This window comes from Pocillopora damicornis, chromosome 14, assembly GCF_964200805.1.
Source record: "Pocillopora damicornis chromosome 14, jaPocDami1.2, whole genome shotgun sequence".
NCBI lineage: Eukaryota > Metazoa > Cnidaria > Anthozoa > Scleractinia > Pocilloporidae > Pocillopora > Pocillopora damicornis.
Genome location: NC_142683.1, coordinates 246,642 through 274,262, shown reverse-complemented (window position 1 = coordinate 274,262; position 27,621 = coordinate 246,642). Strand labels below are relative to the sequence as shown.

The 27,621-nt window shown below is 37.5% G+C and overlaps 2 protein-coding genes and 2 long non-coding RNA genes across 8 annotated transcripts in view; 3 read left to right on the top strand and 1 right to left on the bottom strand.

Annotated features, from left to right (window-relative positions):
* Positions 1–27,621, top strand: part of LOC113671501 (uncharacterized) — a 57,112-nt gene that overhangs the window by 8,710 nt on the left and 20,781 nt on the right. For 2 of the 5 annotated variants that reach the window (XR_016182974.1, XR_016182973.1), the window contains one exon: positions 12,337–12,508. This is a non-coding gene — a long non-coding RNA (uncharacterized LOC113671501). Of the gene's footprint in view, positions 1–8,189; positions 8,272–8,627; positions 8,997–12,336; positions 12,509–20,328; positions 21,046–27,621 lie in introns of those variants that run through there. The other 3 variants (XR_016182977.1, XR_016182976.1, XR_016182978.1) reach the window with 3 other exon arrangements.
* LOC113671498 (protein Wnt-1) lies at positions 478–6,286 on the top strand. The gene is made up of 4 exons (XM_027187709.2): positions 478–780; positions 870–1,117; positions 2,468–2,733; positions 4,530–6,286. Exons 1-4 carry the CDS (start codon positions 695–697, stop codon positions 5,019–5,021), a joined length of 1,092 nt encoding a protein of 363 aa, XP_027043510.1. The 5' UTR covers positions 478–694; the 3' UTR covers positions 5,022–6,286.
* LOC149033872 (uncharacterized) lies at positions 10,373–11,644 on the top strand. The gene is made up of 2 exons (XR_016182983.1): positions 10,373–10,529; positions 11,291–11,644. It is a non-coding gene; the product is annotated as an uncharacterized LOC149033872 (long non-coding RNA).
* LOC113671496 (protein Wnt-6) lies at positions 15,703–20,219 on the bottom strand. The gene is made up of 4 exons (XM_027187708.2): positions 20,085–20,219; positions 19,746–19,966; positions 19,204–19,565; positions 15,703–17,721 (listed from the first exon to the last, which is right to left on the bottom strand). Exons 1-4 carry the CDS (start codon positions 20,150–20,152, stop codon positions 17,260–17,262), a joined length of 1,113 nt encoding a protein of 370 aa, XP_027043509.2. The 5' UTR covers positions 20,153–20,219; the 3' UTR covers positions 15,703–17,259.

The following is a 27,621-nucleotide window of genomic DNA, read 5'->3' as shown; positions in this document are numbered from 1 at the left end:
GTCCTGTTTTGCCAAAGTGAAGTTCTTCTCGACTGCGTTGTACAGCGTTGTTTATATGATCCAAAATTCTCTCGCGGGGATGTGGTAAAATTTCTTTTTTACAAAGTCACGTAATATCCTTATTGTCAAAGTGTTTTTTAAATGAACTGGAACACAAGTTAATTAAAAGAGAGAAAATCAAAGAGAATACGAAAACGCCGATTTCGCTTTTCAATACGGGGTCACGACAGAAATCTGGCAAATACGAGCTGTTCAGTAATCCCTGAGGAGAGTCGAAATGACCAGAGAAAACATACGTCTTTTCAGTAACAGGTACACATTTCAACAGAATATTTACTCGCAAACTTGTTCATCAACAAACCACTGTCCGACGGATTAAACTACGGGTAGCAATTTCACCGGCTTTCTGTGTGGGGGCGGGGATTACCTTCGAACCCAGCATCACAAGTAATTAGACTTTGTTAGATAACGATGCTTGTTGAATTGTTGAATTCTTAAGTGTATGCAAACATGCAGACTTGCATTCAAAAGTGATATATTTTTAGCGGTCCTTGATAATTTTTCGGCAAAATCCATTGTCAATTGTGACGGGTGAGCAATCAAGACATTCGACGATTTATGAAGGCGAATTAAGATTCTTCAGTTATTACCTCGCACTGTGGACACAAGTGAACAAGGTTGTTAGACATTCAAGATGAAGTTGTTCAAAGCTTTTTACATGGTCGTACTGTTTGGTTTAACAAGTCTCGATGTTCTAGCAGAAGGCAATGGATCGTGGTGGTAAGTCAGTGTATTATACTTCCTGATCATGATACCGTTATATCACTTTTAGCCTTAATGCTGAAACATTTGAATCTCTCGCTCTGTAGGAATCTTGGCGTTAGTAGCTCCTCGAAACCCCAAGACGATTACAATTTCCAGCTTTCTCCTGCCAACGGTGTCAAACCTGTTACACCGAAGCAACAGCGATTGTTTCGGAAGTACCCAGAGTTGGTTCCATACATTGGACTCGGGGCAAAATTCTCTATCAGCCAGTGCCAATATCAGTTTAAAAACAGACGGTGGAATTGTTCTGCTCATAGTCCTGAAAACGTATTTGGGAAGATTGTAAAAATAGGTAAGCTGGCTTTGAAACTCTTTGAAATTTTTTTGATTGATTTTTCATGTTTTTTTAGTTTCGTTCTAGTATATCCCACACCATCTAATGACAAAGATGAGTTCGTCCGTAACTAAAGCTATACCTTTTTGAACCGGCTTTTCCTTCTACTAAAAACAACCAAAATAATAAAGTTTCCTAATTCCAGGGCCATCTCACTTTTTGAGATTTTGCCGAATCCGCGAAAAGTGTCGAGTTATTTATTTTCGTTACATAGCGTAAAAGGTTTCTCAAGTATCCCCAAGATGAACTGTCATATCCGGCTGGTCGTGTGCATTTGATTTACTTATTTCACTTCATTTCACCGCTTCCCAGACACTGCAGCAAGATGTTGAAAGGTAAAAAAACAAAACAAAACAAAAAGCATATCTAAGAGAAGACAAAGGACTCTTGAGGCAACCGTGTACAAGGCTCCGTTTCGACTAAATTCATCATCTCTCATAAGCGAGAATCGTTGAGCGAGAAACGCCGAGATCAGCAGCTTTTTTCCGGTCGTTGACTTTTAGAATTTCATGAACAACCCACGAAGGCAAATATATACTTATTGCATGACTCATCAGCGTATGTTGTATATTTATGGACGTTTGGAATATGCCAAATTTTCATATGTAATCGCTAATCTCTGATATTCATTCTTTATGACCTAACGTATGCTGTAAAGTAAATGTAAAAGATTTCGGAATTAAGGCTAAATCCATCACAAATAGCCGTTCATTGCTGCGATACATCTGTCTTCTAAGTAACTTTCAAGTTACTTGTTGGAATATGAGTTCGAAATGTGTAGATCAGACTTTATGGCAATACGTATCGCTCGATCTTCCCTCTTTTTTTCGCTTACCCGAGTTTTTGCCTTTGCGCTGCAGAGTTTAGGCGCAAACGTTTGTAACAATTGTTAAATTTCTATATCAAAAACAACAACTCTACCTTAATTTATATACTGAGTTCTCTAGCTTCGCGTCAATTTACTTTCTGATAACTTCACGATGAACATCTCTTCAGCTGGTTTTTCTTTGGATCAAAATTAATTTTAACGCGGGTGGAAGAAACTTTCAGCTTTTCTCGTAAGATGCAAATTTTACTTTCAAAGAGCAATTTTTCTATGCCATGATGGCCCCTTCACTAATTATGCAGGTGAAACTACTTGGCGGATTGTGACTTAATTTTCTCGTATCGGTTTTCCTACTGTCGGAAAAGTCTCGGCAGGAAAGGTGACACTATTATTTATGTAAAAGCCACCTTTTAGGTTTTGTAGAAATTTTTTAAGGAACGAAACTAGGAAACTTTTTTTAAACTCTGTTGTGCCTGTTTCAGCTTGCAGGGAAACTGCTTTCGCTTACTCAATAACGGCAGCCGGTGTATCGCACGCCATAGCTAGAGCTTGTAGCGACGGCAAAGTGACAGCCTGTGGTTGCGACAGTAGATACAAGGGAGTTACCAATGAGGGTTGGCAGTGGGGAGGCTGTAGTGACAATATTCATTTTGCTGATCAGTTCTCCAGAAAGTTCGTCGATGCTGGAGAGAAGGGAAGAGATTTTCGCACTTTGGTTAATTTGCACAACAACGAGGCGGGAAGAACAGTAAGTTGATTTTTCTTTTTGCTCTACGTGTAAAAATTTCAAGTAATAATTGCAAGCCAGGGTAATATAAGCCGCAATGATGGACCTTAAAAAAGCCGCAGCCTCAGGCGAAGAGTGAATTGCTTTTCGGTGATGAATAAATCCTTTCCGACTGATATTTTATTACTAAAATAATTGAAATCCATGGACCTAAGTGGTGGAATAAGGCAATATGTGTTTCAGTTTGAACAGCTTAAAGGGAAAGTTTGAAGGATAATAATTTTGACTCACGAGTCAATTCATCTTTAGAATATTTAATAATTGTACTCGTCAGTCTGGCTGACGTTATGATAATAACGTAGAGGAATGTAGCAATCGCTGGGTAAAAGAGAACCGATCGGTTGAAAAAATCGGTACGGAAAGGAAATTACAATACGTACGAAGCTGGTATATTAATTTCATTTTATCTGAGCAATAACAAAACGAACTGGAATAGAATAGTGATATCTTGAACTGGTAGCCGAGATTTTGTTATACAAACAAATTGCAAAAGTATAGAAAAAGGGATTCAACCACACAGTTATCAAACCTGCAATTCAAGAAATAGACAAAGAAGTTGTCTTCGCAAATAAGAATGTTACCATATGGCTTTGTTAACGCGGCTAGCGTTAAATAACAAAGTCGCAACATTTAAAGTTAGAATTATTCACGGTAATAAGTGTGTCTGTGGTAAACCGTAATAGCTCGGTTTCCCACGTATTGACGAAAACCTAATTGCTCGAAAAACGTGGTCATGAAATCATTGTCTATTATTTTTCGCCGCGGCTTTTTCGCCGGCCATTAATTTGCATTTTATTACATTTCGCCGGTTTCAATGATGTTCCCACGGTGCTCAGAGGAACGTCTCGACCAGAAGTTAATTCAGTAGGGCCTATAAGACTTTTTATTGTATCATATTTGAACAAGCAATGATTCATACTTCTATGATGAAAACGGGGCAGTCAATCCACCTTCGATGTGTCTTCAAATCGGAAATTCTTTTTTAAAGATCCAACACAACTAACCTTTCGCCGTGTATGTGTCCTTTTCCGATATTTTTGAGGACGGAGATGTATATTCTAACTACGTACAGAAACTCTCTTTCAAAATGATGGGCATTAAAATCGTTGCTATGAACGAGTTACTCCTACGACTGATTTTCATCGGAAATGTTTCTAATATAATCGCAGTTCGCGTTGAAATGCCAAGTTTCCCAATAACTGATATCTTCCGATCAAAAAATTAGAAACCTGATGAAACAGTAAAGAACGTTCAAAACAATCCACATGGTGGCACCGGGGCGTCGAACTTTTCCAGAAACTGAAGTTTTGTTTAAAGTAACATAGGCATATTGTTACCTAATGTGTTGCGGACATCTTTCAAGCCAACTAAATCTTTGGTCTTCTTTCCTAATGGTAAAGATATTCACTGCCTCCAGCAGCGACGCTGGAGCCGTAAATCTTTCTCTCTAATACGAACCATCTAGCTGTCTGTTTAACTCCCACAACTTATTAACATGTAACATCCAGCAAACAGGCAATGGGAATACCCAAAATCAATTATCAGGTGGAAGTCGTTATCTTGATCTAACACCAAAGTCTCGTAACTATTATATTTAGGATGAAATGTGAAGCAGCTAGAGGGGCAAGTGACAATCAATCTTGGGAGGCAAAGGGCTTAATCCGATATGGTCAGCGTTTAAGCAAAAGGCTACGTTATTGCGTCCTGTGTAACTATCTGACCTAACAACTGACAAAAAGATATTTCCTTTTTCAAAGGCAATTCGAGAAAACATGGTGAGAGAATGCAAATGTCATGGAGTGTCTGAGGCCTGCACTGTTCGAACATGTTGGAGAAGGCTGGCTGACTTCAGACGAATTGGCGAGGTGCTTAAAGACAAATTCGACAGCGCTTCAATGGTAGAATTTGAACAGAATAACAATCGTAATGGTCATAATGTTAAGAAAGGAAAATCTTTTCGACCGAGAAATAAACTACATAAGCCTCCTACAAGAGCAGATTTGGTTTACTACGAAGACTCGCCCAATTTTTGTAACCGAAATCCTGACACTGGATCCCTCGGAACGGTTGGAAGACTGTGTAATAACACATCCCTCGGGACAGATGGGTGTGACTTAATGTGCTGCGGAAGAGGTTATACATCGAGTGAAAGCGAACTGGAAGAACTCTGCAACTGTCGTTTCTATTGGTGTTGTAAGGTGAAATGTCAGAGTTGTCGATCGAGGCTTACGCTTCATAGGTGTAAGTAATGTTAGAAGAGGAATTATCACGATACGGCTAACTTCATCGCTGCAAAGTCAAACCACAATCTCCTGATAGAACTTTCCCATGTAGACCACGAAGTATAATCAAATGAAGACCATTGACAAGTATCTTATGGGGCTCTTTGTATTACTATGCCTAAGAGCTTTCTAACTTTAAGTCTGAGAAAGTGACATCGATTTTCCCTGAATTCGGAGTTTGGTTGTTTCAGTTAAGAGAGGCGGTTTAATTCTTCTTGTACAGAAAAAGGCGAAGAGTATTGTAGAAAGATAAGATAATAAAGATAAAAGTTACAAGAGTAACCAGACTTCCTTCACGTTTTGAACACATAATTCCTACTCTAAATTGTTACTTGTTATAAACACACTTGAAAGCAAATGTATAGTTCCAAGTTAACATGTCAAAAGAACCATGTTAGGATGATTTTGATTAGCTTTTGTGTGCACTTTTAAAGTACATTTCTTGTCAATCACATAACGGCTCTGGGCCGTTGTTTAAAACTGTAAAATCTTAATAACACGTCGATTGTTACCAATATTGTTCAATTTCTTGTAGAAGAATTAGAAAATAATCGTTCAGTTTTATGAACGTAAGAGCGTCATAGGTAGCATAGGTTATGCAGAAAAGTAAAGACGAGTATGTTAAAAAGTTTTGAGATTAATCCTTGTGATCTGTTGCGCTGATGTCTTGTCTGGTTCGTTAGAGACGCAGTTCAAATGGAAGATTCCTAGCCTCTTTATTCCCTAAGAATTGATCTGTACTTTTCTATTTTTAAGCTGAAAAATTATGTCTTGATCACCTCTTGTAGTTACATTATTATCTGTATAATGTGTAATTTTCATATACCTTAGAGAAATCTTTCCAACCAAAGTTCTCTCTTAGTAGACCGTGTAGTAGCTTTTACATCCCAGCCAACTACTCTTTAAGAAGCCCCCAATAAAAGTATAATGTTCAAATATCAGCTACGAATTTAAATCAATTTAAGATAGAGTAAGGGAAAATTTTTATGTTAGAAACAACTTCTCTTAAAACCCAGATAGCCTGTGTACTTGTTTATTAAATGAGGAATTATGTCAAAGATGATCAGGATTGAATAATCGTTGACAATTGGTGGAGTACGTTTTGTAGTCTAAGACTTTGTGCAGAAATCTTGGTTTCTTAGAGGGGGAAAAATTGTCAAATTTTAAACTTTTAGTACTTACACATAGGGTCACAGAGACCGTATAGTTGAAATAAAATAACTTTTATCGCATCTCCGCCTAAGACGCAGCATTAACTGTTTACCCTCTTCTATGGTTTGAACGGTTGCCAAAGAGCCTTCGTTGTGGTCGATATTTATCGCCCCCCACCAAACCAGGCGGTAGATAATGACCGGTCATAATTGTTGATAATTTAGAAAACTGATAAATGTAAAATGATTTCCAAGACTGGAAAAAGTTTACAAAACAAAGTCTGATAGCCTAATGACGCAGATGTATTCCCACAAGTGAAAGCCACTAAACGGCTTCAAACCCTAGAAAATTGGTTTTCTTGACTCTGGCCCTCTTATCTGACTCGTAACCTAAAGTTTAGAAAATGAAAATAATGATTTGTCCAAGGGCCTTTCCGAAATCTTGAATTTTGTGCCAAAAGACGGGGAGGAAATTTGGCGCTTGCCAGTCTGAATAGTTTTCAGCTGTTGTGTCATGATAGTGACGTTTGCTGATAATTTTAATCTTCTTTTTTTAAGCGTATCAGTTTCCATAGGTAGCGTATGTTAGATGTCATCAAGCACAACCCATAAAATCACTCGCAATGCTTTTTACTGAATTTTGTAAAGCATAAGACGCACTTCATGCCTATGCAAGGTCTGCCTGTTCTGGACTCCTTTTTTTTTTAACTACACTCGTCTTTTGCTAAAGAATTTTGCATGTGGAATGTTCTTGTTAATTCCAGAGAAACCAGTTCTCTTTATCCTGCTTGATGAGTTTGCCCTTTATTCTTCATTTGGTAATTTTTTTAATGTTTGATTAAAAAAAGGACAAAACAAAAAGTCGGAAGGCTTATCGATAAAATTTTTTCTCCGATCTTTCACCAAGATTTTTTCCAAAAGATTGTCTGGCAATCTTTTGAACGCCTTAGGTAAATTGTTCTGTTAATCGTACTTCTTTGGCGATAATATTTCAAGCCTGAAAAGGAAGCAACGACAAAAACAAAGGAAAAATCTGCGCACAGTGCATTCCTCTGAGTCCATTGCAGCTTAATACAGCTCAACATTAACTTAACAACGAATGTCAAGCATTAAAAGGAGTAGATTCCACTCCTTGTGATGACACATAAGATTGGGCGGAGGCAACATATTTCATCCTTTGAGGATTAAAAGAACATTCTCGGGAAGTGAACTTGGTGGCATTTTATGAATTGTGTTTTCAGGGGAACCTAAAAAATTTTCTTGTGTGGTTGTTTCAATTTTTGGAGCTTTTACATACTCCTTTTCTATGTTCGTTCCAATTTTGTCAAATTTCTTCCACTGCATTTAAACAATCTCTAGGTATAAAGTCGCAGGAATGAAAACGCGAGAAAATGTTTCAACTAGTAGTTCACCTCATTTTTCCCATCTTCTAAAAAGTAAGATAAGATATAACTGCAGGAGATAATCATAATAGGAAGTCATTAGTGCCATATAACTTAACAGCAGGGGGGCTTTAGTGCTAACTCGTTGAAGGATTAAGGCAGTACTTTAAGAAATGAACTTGGTAGAAACGAAATTTGATGTCAAGTTCAAGATATAGCGTAAACATTCATGTAGACGTTGAAATGTTTTTTTCTCAGATATGGTCTAGATGGACTTTTGAATCACTTTTAATATAAAAGAATAGAGAATCTTTCGTTGCTGATAAAAATTACAAGAGCAAATTATCGTTTCATAAACGAAAGACGTGATGGTACGTATTAATCTCTTGTAGGCTTAAATCCTGTCTCTTCGACGGCTGGATTATGATTTGAAGAGAACTTATCTGCAACTTATACATACAGATAAGAATATTTCAATGAAGGGGACGATAAGACTACATGCACATTGCCCACATCTGTTAAATCTGAAGGGAAGACAGTGTTCCCTTCTTCTGCTAGTGGGGCTGAATAATTGACTTATGTTTTTTTTCATTTTACTCTAGAAAAATGTCAATTAACTCAACATTCATTTACGATAGTGGACCCTAAACTAGCTGCGGGGGTGCTGCAAATTCCCTCAAAGAGGTAAAGCAAAATGATATTCTTAACCATTCAAAAACTTTTTTTCCTTAGGCCTATTCAACGGTACTTTGTTTGACATTGTCCGCGTTTAAGTGGATAATAATTAGTCAGTGTTAAATATCAGGCATATTTGGAGTGTATTGCTAAAACCGTGACCTGTTTTGGAAAAACTCAATACTTCAGTGCTATTTAATTACTATCGAATGTCAGCGTACTGAATAAGGTGTGAGATAAAACATGCTGGCGTCTCAAACATTGACTGTGCTTTAGTGGCCTCAGAAGTGGGCCAATTAAAATTGTATTATACTGAATAGACCACTTGTGTTTCATCGTAATCTTCCTTTATGCACATATACCAGGATAGTCCTAGACAAGTTCACCGATCAGACATGGAAAGACGTCCTTCACACTCAGTCAAAGGAGAATTAGAATTTCCCCATTGTATGACTCGAATCAGTCACCAAATTCCAAATTAGATTTAATTTAATGAAAATTAAATCACAGGGCAAAATAATAAATGACGCAATCACAATGCTATGCAAAGGGTCATACCTTGCTTTTAAAATTCATCCGGACTAGGAACACGATATATTTGTATTTGTAAGCCTGTAATAATTTCCGATTCTGCTTTGATTTTTTAAATTTTTTGATATAAAGTAATGCACACTGAATGTGATATGCGGAGGATTTTCGTTGTGTCATAATAAAATTTACCTGATCCCTCTTAAGGCTCTGTAGTTTTCTAGTAATTTCCACCACTCATTGACAGTCAGTTTCTGTGGTCTCCCCCACCCCCCCATTTTATACTTTATTAGTAATGACTAATGCCCCTCCTTCCCTTTCCCCCCCAGGCGAAAAAAATGACAGGTCCCAATAGTGTGTAAAAACAACTCTCTTCCTTTATAATCTGTATTTAACTCTGCATATCCATGCATAGGGCACTTAAGGATAAGTGAAACAACTTAAATGTACTGTGTGTTCAGTCATTTTTATAGAACCCTGGCTATATACAACAGTGTGAATGTGTTCTGTTACCTCACGCCTGCCTGAGTATTATCCTCTCAGACGATAAAAAGTATGTATTGCTCAGGAATGGACTTTTTCATAAAACAATGGTTGTTATAGAAAACAACAAGAAACAGAAATGAAGGAGAGCTGATCAAAATTGAAGTGCATCTCCATCCAAGAAAATCAAAATTTGAAATGTGAATCTTTCCGTGTTTCCATAGAGAACCATTTCAAAGTTCCAAAGCTGAAATCTTGATCAAGACGCTTAGTAAAGCGACACTAGAAAAATTAACGTTGTAACCACCACAGTTGGCACACTTAGTGGTTTTTTGAGCTTTTTACGAGTCTATTGGTTGATCGAGATACAGAGTAAAATATGTAGTCGGTCAAACTTTTGACAAGCTTTGTAAAAATGTATAAATTTAGTTTATAGCGGTCATGAGAGGTACTTTGGATTTAAACTGCCACTAGGTTCGCGGGATCTAGCCTTTATAGCACTCGTGCGACACACCAACTTGTGTACCAAACATCGTCCTTTCACGGGTTCATTTCTCAGTAGTGCGTTCTCAACATGCTTCACTGCTGAGCTGGTATATATTTGTCCGATACCCGTAACTCAGAAGAAGGCCGACCCAGCAAAATTCGTCAGGCTAGTTGTTTTTTCTTTTTTATCTTCATCACTATTTACAAAATCAAGTCAGCTTGTCGCCCGTCTGTCTAGGCAACTAACCTCTTCTAAAACCTGAAATAACAGCACTTAAGACACGTGTACGCAGAGAGTTAGCTCTGATTGCAAAACTTCGCTGGAGCTGTCCTCACAAATTAGCAGATAAGGGTTAAACTGAGAGATCAAGGCACATCTAAGATTGCAATTCATGCAGCACTGCAGCTTACATTCATTACTCCAGAAAAGTAGCGATACTAAATAGGTTTGTTATTGTTGAGACAGGAATGATAAAAATGTTAAAAAAAACTGTAAGAGATAAAAATGTGAGAGATGGCAGTGCAGATAATGCTATTTTTAAAAGGAAAATCTATTTCAAGAAGTCTGTTGCTAAAATTACTAAATTTAGAAGCCTTAAAAATAGCAATAGTCATTGTTGACTGTCTGTTTTATTCTTCATCATCGGCCTCCTGGAACGAACACGCTCCTCTTGTGACTTATTGGTATTAATCACCAGTTTTACCACAAATCATAGAGCTGAATCATGGAAATTCTCAGAGTAAATGTAGACTGACTTATGTGTAGAAAGGTAAGAAATGCTTCATCTTTTTTCTTGATAAGAAAAATCGTCTGTGAAAGAATAACGCCAGCTGTTATTGCATAATAAGCAACAGTTATTTCATACTCTATCGAGTTAATTTGAACTATTAAGTGCTCTGAAGTTTTTTGGATGAGCCGTAAATGTACCCACATGTTCCTTTTTGTTTTGTTTTGTGTGTTCGTTTTCATTTTATTTTTCAAAGTTATTTTGAACACTTAGAGACGAAATTGTCATTTCAGATGACAGGCCTGTAGATCCCTCTACAACAGTGTTATTCGCTACAGGTCTTGAACATTCAGTTTATCTCCTTTTTTTACCACATCAACCATCCAGAAACCAAACTGTAATTTTGTAAGATTTTCAGTGGTAATAAGCTTTAGACTTGCATCGTTTATTTTAGGAACGTTAACGCGAATATGCTTCATTAATCGTCGAAGACTGAAAACAATCGACAAGTCGTATTTTTCTTTTTTTTCATTTAGAATTAATTTAATTAAAGTTCATTCAAGGGTCGTTAAATGTTTGATAATTTTGTACCTAGAAAGAAGCAAATTCCGAAGGAGACGAGCATCATTCACAAACTTATAATTAGCTTAGTTGGATCCTGACCTTGCCACATGTTATCTGTGAAATATTTTGCATTGTCAATGTCTGATGATGTTTTAGTCCGTGGCAGATAACTGCAAGTCGAAAGATTCAAAAGTTTTTTTTTTTTTTTTTTTTAATATATTTATCACTGTTTTCCCCAGGAGCACATGCGCTTATCAAGGAGAATACAGAACTTCAAAATTCAAAAGTTTGAAGCGATTCCAAAAGGAGTTAAACCTGTCACCTTTCAAAGTTCATGCTTCTGACCCTTTAAATTCTTTAGTCCTGCAGTCAGTCTGTTCAATTGCATTGCACTTAACGTCAGAGATTTCCTCTTTTAAATATTAACTTAAATCTGAAAGACGTTGTTTTGAAGAAGTCTTTGTGAAAGCAAGTAGCATCCAGTCCTCCTCCTTGTATGGTCTTGAATCCAGTGATACAGATGTTGAAAGCGATGTTTCCATCCACTTAATCATTGCCGAAAGAGAATTTCATTTAAAGAATGAAGAATGTGATGAGCTGTGTTGTAGGCGGAGTAGTAATTTTCCAAGAGCCGTCGCTATGGCCTTTTCTCTTGAATGAATACTTACTTCGTTAAAGCGAACAAAGTGAGATTTCACTTGTTAAAATGCGTGTTTTTCTTCACTAAGAGGAAAACCCCTGTGTCATGTATTTTGAGTATTGTTTTAATTAAACATTTGTTTGATTCAAACTCGAAAAAGAGCTTCCCGTGAAAATAAAAGAACATTGATCGAAGTTAGCTATAAGTAATAAGTAATAAGTAACCAATTCCTCTTCGGTTTATGGCTGCTTGTTACGCAAACTATGAGTTGTACAAAGAACAACGACCGGTCATGTCTGCGTTTTTTCTTAGTTCTTAAGCTAATTGACAAAGATTAATGATTTTATTTTTGTGTGGACTGATAACATCAAGAATTAAAGTTTGCTTTTCGATTCCACAATATCACAAATACCTCTTAAGGCTTCTGAAAAATCAGCACGCTTTTGCTCTATGAGAGAAGATAACTGATGAAAAGCAAAAGGCATGACATAAGGGACTTCTGGGGTAAAACCGATGACCTGAGGTCTTTTAAACTCTTTAAGCAGGTCACCTTACCACTTCACACTTGGTAATCCCGGAAGCTAAGTTCACCAAGCAAAAGGTTACACAGGTATCGTCTAACTCACATCTATTTTCTACATCAAGGTCCATTGTCCAAAATGCGTGGATTTAGATCCAACCCCCTTGAAGTGTGAGGAATCGAGCTCAGGTTCTTGACCATTTTAGAACGGCTTCAAAGTGGTTAAGGGGCGACGAAGCAAACAAATAGCTGACCGCGCTATCTTAACAGTGACTGAAGCAAAACTCTCCTAAAAAGGTAGGTCTTGATTCTTTGAGTTTTTCTTCGTACAGAGGGCAGTACAGGCTCGGTCATTCAGGCGATTTGGAAAATACATAATTTTTACTCACTTACCTACAAGGGATGTTCTCTTTTGACCTAGTGAATTGTGCAAGCAAACTCTAAGCCCTGATGTCATCTCAGCATGATGGTGCTAAGGTTTTGTTGCAGTAGGGTTAAGGGGTTAGGGCTCATACAGATATTTACCACAAAAAATATTTGACCAGCACTCCTAAGTCGATTTTCTATCGGGGGCGGCACTTTAGGACTTCGATGTGCACCACAATGTCTGGATTTTTCTTATATGATAATCATTAAAATGATACAGTGCACTTACAAAAAGTTTAGTATTCCCAGACGCATTGTATGCACATTAAAATGAATGCTCGTGACACCAAAATCTGTGCAGCTATCAAATCGCTTTCTTTGGCTTTCCTTTGATTTGTCGGTAATAGACAAGGGATTGACTGTGTACAGATATGCTCTACATACATCACGGAAACATTTTTCTTACAAATACTGACTGCATTCGACTGCTCAAACACTGTTTCACCATTTTAATGGCAGTGAGTCTTGATACATGATGGTTCTGAAAGACACCGAGAAGACAATTGTAAAATATTTGGCACAAAAGATTGAATAAGCCACTCCTCAGTGCTCCTTTACATTTCACCACGTTTTCGAGCGAAACAAGTGTCTCTAGTTAAGCCCGCAGTAGCATCATGGTAAATGATACTAGGATGGTTAATCCCCAGATTCACTCTTAACTGTATGCTTTCTTCGAGTATTGCTTTCAATTTCCGAGGAATCCTTTGTCGGTGCATTTGCGTATGAGTTTTTTCTTATCTATGAATGGCGCAGCATAAGGATTTAATGGAGATCAGGTGGAAACTGTAATTGCTCTAGCGGTGGTTTTTATGTTAGGGTTCAGTTCTGTGCATTTTCTCTGTTTCTGTGGTGATGAGTACAGCATGTGATGGCCTGGTCTTGATCATAAAGCATAAGGAGGTTTATTTTTAAATATAACCTTTTTTTCGAACTTTGTATTTCCTGTCCTAAAATGACCTTTTTACCTCTCCCATAACTTCATAATTAAATAATAGATGTAAACATAATTTCAGTATCGACTACCACGCAATCAACTGTATAGTGTAGCTCTTGAACAGTTTGACTTCGCTCGTAAGTACACTTATGATATCTACTACGGATCCACGCCAATTGAGGCGTGTGAAATAGTTAGTGTTTTGTGAGGAGAGGAATAAGATATAACTTTGAGAGGAGCCTCCTACCAAATATAAAATCAACAACAAACTTAATATCATAAATCAAACAAGATATTGACTTTGGACCGGACCACGCGTTGGCCTAGTCACGTGACTATAAGGGATCACCACAAAGTCACTGTCCTACAGTCTTATGTCGCAAGATGGTTCTTTTCATGGATTCGATGACACGAAATAAGTTGCTCTTGAAGTACAAGTCAAGATTCGCATTTATTTCGAGGTTTCAAAGAGATACGACCTCACTTTTTAACAAATAGAAGTATAGACAAAAAAGAGTAGAGGCACGCGAAAGTAACCATCAATACTTCTTTCAAGAATTATCACGCATACCAGACAAAGTCTCAATAGTTTCTGTTATGCTTGAAATTGACATTTACCGGGTAAAGCGTAATGAGTAACACCACTTGAAAATATCAATTTTTATTTAGTGGAACTTTTTATCGTTGTGTCATTGTTAATCGAATCTGGCATTTCTTGGCGGAAGTTCGAATTTTTTGTGAAATGATTTATTATTTTTTTCTCAAACACCAGATCAAAGAGCTTAGCCTTTGTTTCAGAATGTTCCAGCTACTTCAAACAAATTCTTTGTCAAACGCACGACACATCATGAATCAATCTTGTTCGCAGCCTATGCGTGGGGCATGATGTATCATTAATATATTTTTTCCTTCAAAGGGGCATTGTATTTTCAGTGAGTGTTAGCTGATACATACCTCAGGGTGGCTAGAAATACGTTTCTGTTTTTGGAAAGCCTTTAATATGTCTGTTGATCTTAAAAAGTCTTCTTGATTGTTTTAATGACTGTGACATTGTGGCCTTGGAGAAACTTTACATGTTTGAATCAACATGAGACGGAGCTTGCTTACTCTGAAGAATCCTGTTGAAAACTTTAGCAGATAAGACCTTAAAATTTTTTTGGAGGAACTATGTTGTTCAGTTACGCAATTTGAATAATGGGGCGAGATGAAAAACTGGAGAGCACTTAAGAAACAAGTATTACTTACGGTCCATCCCTCACAAGGCTACTGGTGTGGTTATCGAGTGTTCTCCGTCACTCTCAACGCACTCTTAAGTTTTTTAGAAACATATGTATACAACTTAAAAATAAAAGGATCCAAGTCTAGTCACGTGACTGGTCAAAACTGGTGTTTGGATTTGCGTGCAGACTTCTTTCCTGTCCAAAACAAAGGAAGGAATTAAATGTGACAGATGTCTGCACGGAAAAGGTTTATTTTCAATATTCCGAACAGCGACCACGGCCCCAGATTTTCTAAGGGGAAGTATATAAAAATCGAGAGCTGATGAATTTATTTTTTCTTACGGTGATTGTTTTCGCTTCTCTTGTGTCTGGCTCAAGCTCAGCGAAGCTCCAGAGTCCCAGCACTTTCAGGATATACTCACATTATTGGAATTTAGTGATGTTCTCTCTTGCTCAAATTGCGTCTGGCGCGAATCCTAGCATGTGTTGATCGTTGCAATCTTATTAAGGATACTGACAAAATCGTTTTGTTCCACAAAATTAAGCAAGTAATTCAATCTTATCTCAAAGACAAATCTACTTTTTGCATCTCTGTTTTGGTGATTTTAACAACTTAGCGACATATAAGCCTTTCAAACCTCCCCTTACGTCAACTGAAAAGGGTAAGTTCTATAATCTTTAGGAGTTTCACGGGATTGCTGGCAATTCTTTGAGAAATGCTTTCCATTTTGATGCGTATCAGAGGAATTCAGCTGAGTTTGTTGCTATAAGCGGCATTTTAGAACAAAGCCATAGCTGAACAATCATAAATCGATGATATTGCTCTTACTGATTTTAAAATTCCCTCCTGTATGACTAGGCAAACATTTATTATCATCACAGTATTGTATTAGTTCATTTAAAATGATCTGTGAAGGAATAAACATTCTGTTTATTTATTTCTGTTTTAAAACCAATATATGTTTCTATTGTTTTATTAAACCGACCACTTCTGCAATATTGGAGTTTCCTTACAGATAAAACTCGGTGATCGCCATCGACCAATAGACCTTAATCAACAATTGACGGAATAATAATTTTTTAAGCAGTATTGAAAATCAAGCTTAAGTTCTAAACAAGTAGCCTTGTTTACATATACATTTCGTGTAAGTGGCAGTTAAAGGCATTGCGCTTTTCGCAAATATCACAGGCAGATAATTCGCTTGCTGTCTTAAAGTAGCTTCTACAACGAAAACAGTTTCTTTTTCAAATTTTATAATATTATAGGAAAATAAAACACATGAGAAGTCAACCAAATTTATTGTTGATATATAACTGATTGTTATCGCAGCAGGAAAAGAGGCATGTATATGAGAAACATCAAACAAAGAGGGAAATATCAGAACATTGCAAATCGCTTTTTTTAACAAAGATTCTCAGCTCCAAGAGGTAAATTTGTTGGGTCAAGAGAGTATGACTAAACACGCCTTGTGATTGCTATGTCAATATAATTTGGTCGTCTGGTATCATCGGAGAAGGTTACAATGTCTAAATCTTTGGGTGTAAAAGAATTTTTTTGAAAAAATTAATCATACTCGTGTCTTCAACTCCCTGGGTTTCATTTTGACGCTCTCCGGGTGATAGGATCGCAATTAAATATCGTTATCTCAGTGTTTGATGTGACCGGCCATTACATGGCGATTTCCGGACTGAACTGTTGCTACTAAGTCTCCTGATCTTTTGTGCCCTCATTAGTGAAATCCTTTAAGAAAACAAATGGGTATTAACATGAAATAATGCAGAATGTTTTGGTTGTAACGTGAGTTTATATAAGTTAGTTAAAGGCGCAGAACACTTGTCGGAAGGTAATTTGAAAGGTCACATTTTTCTGTATAGGCTCTCAATCGTGAAGCCTGAAACCCTGCTGTTACTTTGAATGTTTGCAATAAACGTCGACAATTAAAAAACCCCTTCAAAGCTCATAGTGCTAATCAACTCCAAGGGGATTAAATGAAGAGTGTCTACTTCTGAATCCTTCAAGATGACACTGTTTTCATCTTGTGCTGTACTTCACTTCGACCAAGCTGTGGGTTCGATTGTCTTGGAAATTTGACAATGAAGCTTTCATTTGGTCATGAAAAACCTGCAAGGTTCAGTAAAGGAAAAAAATCCTGGTACAGCATTGCATGACTATTCCATCGTTGTAGTATTCATATCTCTATCAGACACAACGTTCAAGTGTTTACAATTTAGTCGTGCCGTGACCTCCAGCTGTCTGTTTGGATTCCGCTAAAATTGATATTTGAAAACATATATTAAATACTTTCCTCTAGCTGGGGTATCACTTGTCATAAGGAGTGGTTCTTTTCTTGAAAGTTGTACATAATCTTAACCGTTCAAATAATCTTTGTTGAGTGCATACCATTGTTCGCATGACATTTGACGTGACTGTCTCTTGTGTGTTTGTGTGTGTCCGAGCAGCAGGAAAGTTATTCACAAGTAAAGACGTCTTCTTCTCTCCTGCATCTCTTGCATTTGACTGTACAGCACCACAGAAAACGGCATTGGCAATTTTCTGTTACGACCAATTTTCTCATTCGTGCTCCACGACCGCAGCAAAGCAATTGACACCCTCCCACTCCCATGCTTGTATCATTACACCGTCTGCCCACAGTGCCATGATAGCCCATATAGGGATCCGCTTTGCAAAAGTTTAGGGATTCGGTAGTATAAACCAAATCGAGTTCTGTTGGAGGTTTTATTGTTTCTCCTTCTTTGATTAACCGATCTCCGCTATTTCCTATAATCACCTTGATGGCAGAATCGAAACGGGCTTTCAGTTTGTCGCCCACGTTTCTAAAGAGCGGCATCTTTTTCCAACACGTTTGAAGAGAGCAGGCACCCGAGAGACCATGGCATTTGCATTCTGTTTGCATGTTACGCTTGACTGCCTAAGAAAGATGAAAGAAACCAAACAGGTCGTTACAATTATGAGTAACTAACTCGAGATTGATCTAGCTAGGTTATCTATGGCATTTTGGATTAATTTTATCGTGGAAGGTATCTTTTTCTAGAGTTGCGTTTCAAAATTTCGCCAGCTATCACTTTCCCAAGCGGCTGTTGTCTTAATAAGTTGCGGCACCTTTGTTCCAATTGAAAGTATTTGTTTCACGCGCGGATAAGTGTTAAGGATAAACTGGTATAGAAGAGACAAAAATAGTGGTTTACTTTAAATGAGACGCAAATATTTACCAAGGGAATTCGTTCGTGTCAACCTGCCAAAGACGGAGGCACTTGTCTTTCACAGTTTCCACTTGTAAGGTAAACTGTCAAAATTGAATTAACTACTCTGTCAATAAAGTTTACACTAGAAAATTAAATTCCTGTGAAGATTTAATGCGGTGGTGTGAAGAACTGATTAAAGCAAACTGAGCCATTTAGACGTCCTAGTGATCGTATGCAACCGTTTTATTAAAACAGTTGGCTTGAAGCGTCTTACTTTACTTTTAATTGGGTTAAACAGTCAAATCGATAGAAAAACATTTATTTGTCGGTGTTCTGTGTTTAACGTGTTTGAGGAATCAGAAATTAGAGGTATACTGTTAACTCATTCTATTTAAGTGTAAACAAAGGTTTGAAATCCCACAAAAGGTATGCAAATATAACAAATTCGGTGATTAGTGGAAGGCGTATATGTAATTTAGCTTTTCTTCGAAAAAATTAACATTAAGATTGGATAGCTTCGCGATAATTGTTCGAGCGGTCGTGTAGGTGACAAATTAACTTTTTTCACGCCACTTGCGTCCAAGCTATGCTTTGTCTTCGTTGCTTTTAGATGGCTTATCGGCATTTCTGTGATACGTAAAAAAGCTTAAGATAGCAGCGAAAACAATCTGCTCCCGCCGGAAATCAGAGTTGATGCACTTTCGCAAGCCAACGCTAGTCTCTTTAACACCCAATGTTGTTATCAGGGCTTAAGTCCTAATCAAAATTGTACTATCAACTTGAAATAAATGATGCCACCAAAGACGATACAAACTCAAACGAACGGCAGATACCATGATCACAAAATGACCTGTTTTTAATTATGCAGCAAACGGCTGGCTCGTTACTCAAGTGCCGTGGAATCCAAGAGAATACGCGAATATTTTTCTTACCTCGTTAACTTAAACAAGCTTATTACTTAGCAGTAATTGCATGACAATTGCTTTCACAGCCTTTCAAAAAGGCACTGTGTTGTGACGAGTGCGTGTTTGATTGCTTAGCTGTCTGGGTGATATAATTTGGCGTTCCGCAACAGCAATGCCAAGTTTAAGGCCGGAAAACCAAGAACGAGCTCTTGTTTGTTTGTCGTTTATCTAAGTGAGAAAAGGATAGGGCTTTGGAAACTCATGACAAAGCTTGGTGTAACCCCGGAAATACTTTTCACTTACCAATCGTCCTGCTTCATTATTATGTTCGATTATCATGGATCGACCGTCTCTGTTTTTTTCTTCTTGCATCAACTGCCGCGACATCGCGTAGCCGTGATGGATATTGTCACTGCAACCTCCCCATTCGAACTGCTCAGTTTCGCCGATGGGAAATGCCTGGCTTGGAACTTGGTTGTCTGTAGAAGGGTATTCGTTTCGAGGGAACGACTGAATCACATTGTTAGCGATGACTTGCTGTTTCTGTTGCGGATTTACTTTGCGGCATCCACATTGGTGAAGTTGACCCAACCTACATGCTCGCGTGACAGAAAAGGTAACCCCAGCCGATGTAATGGCGTAGATGAACGCCGTCTCTCGGTAGTCTGTAGAAAAAATAGAACTTTAAGTTGAATAGTGCTCTAGGTCGTATGTGCTTACTCATCGTTGCCAAGTGAAGTGGTTTGTTGTGCGATCAAGCAACGCGCCGGCCGATGAATTTTTCATGCAGAGTTTGTTAAGTGTGACCAGATAACAGCATTTGACTAGCGTTCATTATCGCCTACCGTAGCGAAGAATTTTCTTGACAAAATTCTTAGACGTCGAGCAGTTCCATCGCCTGTTTCTAAACTGCCACTGACACTCTTCGACGGAACCTTTCACCCCCCCAAGAACGGTAGAAATCAGTTCAGGCTTCGATTTGCAAAAGTCTTCCTTTCTTTGGAAGAATGACTGCGTTTTCTTACACACGACATTAGGGTCTTGTTGCATTGACGTCTCGAGTGACCTGCATTGACGATTAAAAGTACTATGTTTTAGTAATCTACTAAGCTAAGTAATATAGGGATTATTAAACCGCGGATTTCTGGTATGTCAGGACTTTTCTGACTGTGCACAGTACTCACCACCATAACGCAATAACTTTGCTTGAATAAATAACAAATAAAAATACACTCAGTAAACGGAGCTTCATGGCTCACTCAATAGAAACACTTATCAATGAAAGGGAAGAATAGCGAATAAGTGCTGCGCACTGATTTAATGTGTTTTATAAACAGATGAAAGTATTCTCGACTCTGATTGGCTTTCGGTAACACATGTCAATCTTCCAATTTAATACTCCTATATTCGTTTTAAAATCCATTTCAGGTGATATGGAGGACATTAGAAGAGGAGAGAATCTAAGCCTACTCTTTCATCAAGTAGCTTTGACTGTCAAGTAAAGCCTTGCCAACTTGACTTGATTTTTATTCTGTTCTTACATGTTATTTGGGTTTAGTAGGCAACCTTCGCAAAAGTTCCACATGCAACATACAGTGAAGTGTATCAATAAATCCAAAAACATGCTCTGTCTCATTTCTAAATCACAATTATCGCTTTTGTCTAGTTCCTGTTTGAGACGACTTAGCATGAAAACAGACAGATTTCTCCGTGAATGTAATCTTATCTGTAGTAACGCTACTGAGCCAATTTGTTCTCTTAATTGGTTAGTTCACTTGTCAACAACAACTTCGGAAGAGACGAGACCTAACTGACCTTAAAACCTAAGATTATTTTGACAGCAATTTGCACTAGTCCTTGAGTGTTGAATTTCTCATTTTAGCATTTTTAGATGGACCTCAGCTGCTATGTTCTTACGCTACTAATGCAGTGGTTGCTGCTGACGCGAAACCAGAACGTTCACATTCATGTTTTATGAAAATTGTAGTTTCCTTTAAGTAGTTAGTTTCGTTTAATTTTGTGAAGGAGAAAAGGTAGTCTTCAAGCTTGAAATGTTCGTCAGAATAAAGTTTGTAGACATAAGAATGTATTTAGGCCAAACATAAACAGTCTACTTTGAACATAACTACTATTTTATTTTTGAAACAACTGAGTGTTTTCATTTTACTTGCAAGATGTAGATTAATTATGCGTTAAGCCTCAAATGGTAAAACTGAGAAATCTTCTGCTGATTTTCCTTTTTGTGTTCACGAACGTTCTAAATTAATGTAATTTTTTAACTATCTCAGCACAAAACTCTCTAGATTAAAAAAAGATACGCTTATAGTCGGAAATGAAATATAAATACTGTCAGGTGTTCTCTCCTGAATTCTTAGTACGTCGCCAGATAGACGAGTACAAAGGATAAACATGGAAAAAGTAGTGAATTTCCATAACTTTTAATCCGTAGTAAAGCAATAATGTACCGAACTGACTAGTAGTATGGGCATATATACAGCGTTTTACAATTCAAAGTGTCTTAAACATTGTGATCTGGAGTTATCTGCGCACACATCTCATCTCTCTAGTAACCGTCTAAGTCATAATGGTGTTCCCGCCACTTTATCTGAAATGTTTATTCTTTGCAATAGCTTCATTTTTATTCTTTTCAACTAAGAACTGTCATGAATGTTTCTTTCGAGGAAACTTTTGGCTTCGTATGTATCGTACATAAGTGTAATAAATAGAAATTAAAAAAACGCCAAGGAAATCGGCGTGGGTGTGATAAGCATTCAAGAAACTGTAACCTAAACTGCAAAAGAGTTGGGCCGCTTTGCAAAGGTTTTTCTACCCACCACGATGCGCGTGTTACGCTGATATTTGGTCACACTAGTAAAATAGGTTTTCCCTGAGAAATATTTCCTCTACACTCCTACAGAATGTTTAAGAGGTAAAATGAATCGCGGGAAAGACGCAGTAAAAATTTTGATCGAAAAATCTCTTTGAAGCTATGATCAATTGAAGTTTTATGATTCTTAAAAGTATTTTTCAGTACACTGCAAATGATCGATAGACCGTGACTAAAGGTCTCAGACCAAAGGGATCCTTCTTAGTGACAATTGTTCGCCCCCTTGATGCAAGTAATTGTTCCTAAATTGTTTGTTTATCTCGTAAAATGTACAAGTGTATCGTAAATGGCCTCCTTGTCTTCGTGACGCTAGTATTCAGAGACCTACACAGCTGAAGATTCCTAAGCTTATACTTCAAGCCTTGGGTAACATATGATGAATTTAAATGGGGTTGCGCAAGTTAAAATATCGCACAAGCCGCTTGGTGTACCGAGGCTTCCGTCCTGGTCGACAACGCAGTCATCTGAATTTTCCTTGAAACCACGTTAGGAATGACTCTTAGTAGGTTTTTAATTTATTTGTCACTGAATACAATGATAGTAGTGTAAATTTCTAGAAATGCCTCTACACTTTTAAACTGTCAGCACGTCAATTCCTTTGAGAGAGGACCTTAGAGCGGCTGTCATCCGATTACTCAGACTGCATTAAGTCGTTTTTTATCCTAATATTTCAACAAATTGTTTCTGAGGGGAAGGATTTCCAGTGCTATGCCCTTTGAGAAAGCGGCGAAAACCAAAAGCCAATCTCAAATGATAAATAATTAGATATTTTAATCCCCATATCGATGACAAAACTCTTCTCAAGAGGGTGTCAATATATAACTTCTTGAAATTCTGGAATTCCCTGGTGGCCAAAATTCCTTGTTGACTATTTTATCATGGCTTCATAGTCTGTCGATTGCCGAGTTCTGTTCGTTTTCTTGTTGAGTTTTTCTTTTAAGCCATGACACAGTCTGGAGAAAATTGACTCTAAACTGATTGTGCAACTGCCAAACCATATATGCCTCATTCAATTGATTTTATGTTAATAAGTTGCAATTTTTCGTCGGCGAAAAATGTTACTCTTCTGTGAGCTGCTCTGAGTCCCAGTAAATTCAGTTCTGAATATTCTTTATTGAATTCCATTATTCCATTGTATTACTCCATCATTCCATCTAGATCTGTCAGAAAACTACTGTTGGTTTCCTCCGGATGTTTGACTTTTTTAAGAGGCCACAATGCCACTTTAAGTCGCATAATTTAACTGGTTCACATAACTGTACCTTTCTTACCGTAGTTATTAAGTGCAAAGTTCGTTTTTGTTTCCGTTTGATTTTCCATTTTTTTTTTATGATTTGTGGCCTATTAAGGACAGAATAAATGGAAAATTTGTCAATCTTAGTATGGTCACTTACGGAGTAAAAGTCCCAAATGAAAGAATGTCAAATTCATCACACTCGAAGTTGTCAATCCCTTTCACAAATTCCCTGCGAGTATTCTCCGTACGGCTGAGAATATCTGCTTCAGTCTTCTTAAAATACAATTGAAAATAACTTTGACGTTCAGTTAAAATTGTGAGATATCGATAGTTATTGTTCTATAATTCTTCATTGGTCCTCTTCGGTTGAACATTACCATTATTCTACTTAAAACTGTCGGACAGCTTGGAACCAGTGGTGGAAAAGCAAAACACGACAATATTTTGGTACATTTTGCCAATAATCTTCCATGGCGCTAAGTCACTTATAAATTTATCCACGGGGTAAAAAAAGAGTGAGGTCTGAGAACTTGATATTTGGCGAATAAAATGGGAGAAGTGCTACATCGCTTATAAAATGCTTTCGTCCGACAACAATAGGACATAGTGGGGAATGCTGGAAAATAAAATGCTTAGGGTTGGAATAAAAAAGAAATACAGTAGCTCAAGGTCTCAATCGAATCGTATATGTAATGGTGTTGGCTCCGTTAAAAGCATTTGTTTTGGCGTAGATCTGGAAGTGACGACTGTGTCAACCCAAAATTTTCTTGCTTATTGATATAGTTAAAAGTGTTTACAAAAACGTGGAGTTTCTGTCAGGAAAACGGTATCACCTAAACAGATTAGAGTACCTAAGCTTATGAATATCGTTCAAAACATATCTAGATGACGTTTGTTGTTAAGGAAAGCAAAAAGCATTTACTTGTTTTATTATACTGTTATCGTTTTAGTATTGCACAATCAACGAGTCAAAGAAGGGTAATAGTATCCCGTCAGATTGTATGTTTGCGTCATTTTACGTGGGTGTAATGTCAACGAAAAAAAAGACTAAATTGGTTGTTTGGAGTTATCAAACAATAGCGAGAGGAGTAATTAGGCATGGTATGCATTCATTTCCCCCTTGGCTTAGATGTTAGGACTAGCGATAGTGAAGACTGGACTTTTGAAGTGCACCCAATTTCCTCGTCATGCATTCATAAGGAAATGTACTACCAAATCATATTCACAAAGATCAATTCATTTAGCTGGGATCTTTACTCTAAAGAAAAGACACAGTTCCTATGTCCTTTGACCGTTTCAAAGTCTCCGTAGTCCGTCTAAGAGATCTGCCTGTCTTGAAAAGGGTTAAGAACAATGTATATGACTAAGAAACTGTTGCTGGATCTCTAAGTGACCGTCTTATAGACGAGTTCATCAAGCGGAGGTTGATTGGTGTAACAATTGAGCCTTCTAACTCCCTGAAGTGGTTTACATGTAATTTCTACTCGCATTGATTTTCAGACGTTATCCGGCTAACAGGTGACGAGTTCAGCCTTATCGGCTCTCTTATCAGCCTTAGGGGTTTTATCTTCGAGAAATTTTCAACTGAGTCTCGAGAGTGATCTGGGAGTGCATTCATTCTGCCTTAATTAACTCCGATTGGTCCAGAAAACTCGCGCCACTTTCTCAACCAATCGGATGTAAAACTAAAGCAAATCACGACTTGGTCGCCCGCGTTTTCCCGCTCTTTAGGAAGTGCTGTTGTTTTTAGTTTGAGTTGTCATTGGCTCCTATGGGTATTTTCCTTTCTGATTTGCCGTTGTTGTTGGCACACTTAGACTAATTACGAATTTACTTGAGTCAATAATGAGTTATGGGCCTCGATAAACACACCTACGATCGCAGAAAATTCAAAAGTCGAACACAAGCAACAGAAAGCTTTTCTTCGCGAGCAGCCTTTTCCAATGAATGGCAAATACAATAAAAGAAGTTTTGTAAGGAAAACTGGCAGCATGTCCAGCGGCTTATGAATCTATGTAATGTCAGTCACGGGTGCTTCACCTGTACGAGAAAATCGAAAGTACATGTCTTTTGCACGGATCAGACTTTTTTCCCCAGGTGAAGCTGGATTGAAAAAAAAACTTCCAACACCAAACATGACTGACAAAAAATATTTTCATCATGGCACTAGGAAGGAGTGGGAAAATAAAATTGTAGAATAATTCTTCGTTAATTTAAGTAAAACGAATAAAATTTTGGAATACTTCTGATCATGGTATTCCTTACCTACGGAAAAAAACCGTAATAGGTCAGACCAGAAAGCAGTTCCCTTTTTTTTATCCCACCAAAAGAAATGGATTTTTGGCACAAATGGAAAGTACCCCCTTTCGTATCCAAAAAGGTCAAGTTAACTCTGTCGTATGAATTTGTAACCACACCAGGAAATTAAAATTGTTCAGTAGCCAGAACGTTTCCCCGTCCGCTATCAAAAATGTCTACTTCGCTGGAGGCAAAGAACTGTAGGGTACTTTGATTAAACTCTGCCCTCACTCCGTTTTTTTTTAAATTGATTTTTATGAAAAATCATTTGGATGTTAGACAAAACCGCGTGGCGTGTGGTATAAAATTTAAATTGGAAAAGCTTAAAATAGGTAAATAGTCCGTAATAAAAAGGAAATCTGGATTTGACAGATATGAATGATCGACCTTCATTTTTAATTTCACGCTGGAAAAGTCTGGTTCTTTCTCAAAAGAGTATGCAGTTGAAACTATTTTTTGATCCACGTTCGCTTGTCTTTGACTTTTACCAATGTCCACTGAATTAGTTTTAAAGCTGTTCGCTGACAATTTGTTAGATGAAACAGAATGGCAATAAACGCGGCAACCTTTAATGTTTGTGTTTTCACTCTTTACATCTGACCAACTACGTCTAGATAGTGGTCAATGTGTTGGATGACTTCGAAGCAAGACAGGTTTCAGTGAATGACGGTTTATTTTACACCTGGGGTATACGATGGAGTGTTCAAATTGCCATTTACTTCAATATAGACTTAAAAGTCAGACTCAGCGATGCGTAGATTATTACAAGTCTTTTTTAAGAGTATCTCAAGCACCAAAGACATACAGAGTAACAAGAAGTCTTTGTAGACCCAATTGCAGTGAAATTCACACAATCAATTTCCATATCCATTTTGAGAAAAATAAAGGATGATTTTGAGGAAGCCTCCTGTCACGGGGAAGTAGTTTTCAAGAAGCTCTACACAATCCTTTAGTTCTACAATACCAAGTTTTAAACTTGAACTGGTCTGGTAAAAGATCATCCGATGTTTCTATGCTAAATAGCTTTTTTAATCAATAGGTAATGACGACAAACAAAAAATAAATGAAAAGTTCTCAGCTTAAAGCATTCTACGCCCAATTCTCATAAAAAACGACGGAAATTAACTCTCTGAGACATCATTAACTATTGAGTTTTTTCCTTATTTTGGTATGTTTATTCCAATGACTTTTTACCGCGGCCAAATGCGCCAATAATGGCATGCAATAATCAAGATAACGATGAGAATAAAATGTTGCTTATACAAAGTATATTCGTACTTTGCTGAACTCGAAATCTTCTCAGGCTCAATCACAAAGTTCTCGTAGTTTCACTTCACTTAGTTCTGAAAGTATGTTATGGAAATCTTGGGATAATATGGTGATGGTTCAGTGCAAGTGTTTGCCTATTTGTTAATGGCACAGCACAAAGCTGGCAGATACTGGGCCAATAACTCCGACTAAACGCTTCGAGTGACAGCCCTATAATCTTTTCTATGAAGTGAGTTTCCATTCAGCGTAGTTGTTATAGAAATATCAATTTGGAGGCAAATTAGTCTGTATCTGCCAGTTATGAGTGTATTTCTTACTGTGTGGTCCAGTCAAGTGAAACCTCTTATCTTTTATCGCCAGAATCTAAAACGTTCTGAGCGACAAACGATATATTTTAGCAATTTAAAACTAGGCGTCACTTTGCAAAGTCGCATGAAATAGAAGCAGGAAACAGGGAATTTGATAACCAAGCAGTGAAACCTCTCATTTGTTATCTCCAAACTCTGAAAATGTTTGCATGATAAACGTTAGAGTTTCTTGCAATCTTTTTTAAACAAGGTTTTACCTCGCGGACTCGTGTGCCAGATAATAACAGGCTAAAAAGCACCAGAGTGCGGTGAAATGTACTTCTCTTAATCGATGTTAAGTAAGGTATATTTCAGAAATAGGGCGGATGTCTCAACAATGCTTTATCTTAATTGCCACTTTGGAGCCTTGACAGGTGAATGAATAACGTTATGATATCTAATTCTGCCCCTCAGTTCTTCACAAACAATCAAATCGTTCTACATGATTGGAATTTGCCATGCCTCCGGGCATTGTCTTCCGCATTGAATGAATTTAAAATTTAGATGACACGCAATGGTTTCTTAGGTGTCTTTTCACAACATGACAATTCATGAAGGAGTGTTACAAAGCAAAAGAAGTAAAGAAATTTGCTTTCCAAATTTTTAGTAAAACATCACTTAGATGAATATACCTTCGTGATGAACTCTTCTAAATATAGTTTTGCTCTCTTGAGTGTTTCCGT